Source organism: Nanorana parkeri, unplaced genomic scaffold (genome assembly GCF_000935625.1).
Source record: "Nanorana parkeri isolate BGI_ZX_2015 unplaced genomic scaffold, ASM93562v1 scaffold5196, whole genome shotgun sequence".
In the NCBI taxonomy this organism is placed as follows: Eukaryota; Metazoa; Chordata; class Amphibia; order Anura; family Dicroglossidae; genus Nanorana; species Nanorana parkeri.
In genome coordinates, this window is record NW_017311456.1 from 426 (window position 1) to 1,063 (window position 638).

General features: G+C 58.2%; 1 protein-coding gene across 1 annotated transcript in view; it reads right to left on the reverse strand.

Moving 5' to 3' along the window:
- The window catches only part of LOC108804107 (non-lysosomal glucosylceramidase-like), a gene marked incomplete at both ends in the record, with an annotated part of 5,604 nt that overhangs the window by 364 nt on the left and 4,602 nt on the right, over positions 1–638 (reverse strand). Inside the window, one exon of the mRNA XM_018575869.1 lies at positions 4–179. Within this exon, the coding sequence (XP_018431371.1) occupies positions 4–179 (176 nt within the window). The remainder of the gene's footprint in view (positions 1–3; positions 180–638) is intronic.

Genomic DNA, 638 nt, shown 5'->3' on the forward strand with positions numbered 1-638 from the left:
CATGACCGGAGGAACCAATGGCCGGCGCACTGGTCTGACATGACACTGTCGTGGTAAGTCTGATCCCCGCAGTCATAGTTGTAATACTTCCCTGGGGAGGAGAAAGCAAAACCATGTTCCTGTGCCCGGAACTGTCCCTCACAGGCCCCGCCCCCATCACACACAGGCCCCGCCCTCTCCTACAGGTTCCAACCTCCACCGTCTCCTACAGGCGCGCCCTCTACCGTCTCCTACAGGCCCCGCCCTCTACCGTCTCCTACAGGCCCCGCCCTCCACCTTATCCTACAGGCCCCGCCCTCTACCATCTCCTACAGGCCCCGCCCTCCCCCATCTCCTGCAGGCCCAGCCCTCTACCATTTTCTACTGGCCCCGCCCCTGAACTCCACAATCTCCTGCAGGTCCTAGTAGCAGGGAAGATTGAGGAGAGCGCACTAGTAGCAGGGAAGATTGAGGAGAGCACACTAGTAGCAGGGAAGATTGAGGAGAGCACACTAGTAGCAGGGAAGATTGAGGAGAGCGCACTAGTAGCAGGCAAGATTGAGGAGAGCACACTAGTAGCAGGGAAGATTGAGGAGAGCGCACTAGTAGTAGGGAAGATTGAGGAGAGCACACTAGTAGCAGGGAAGATTGAGGAGAGC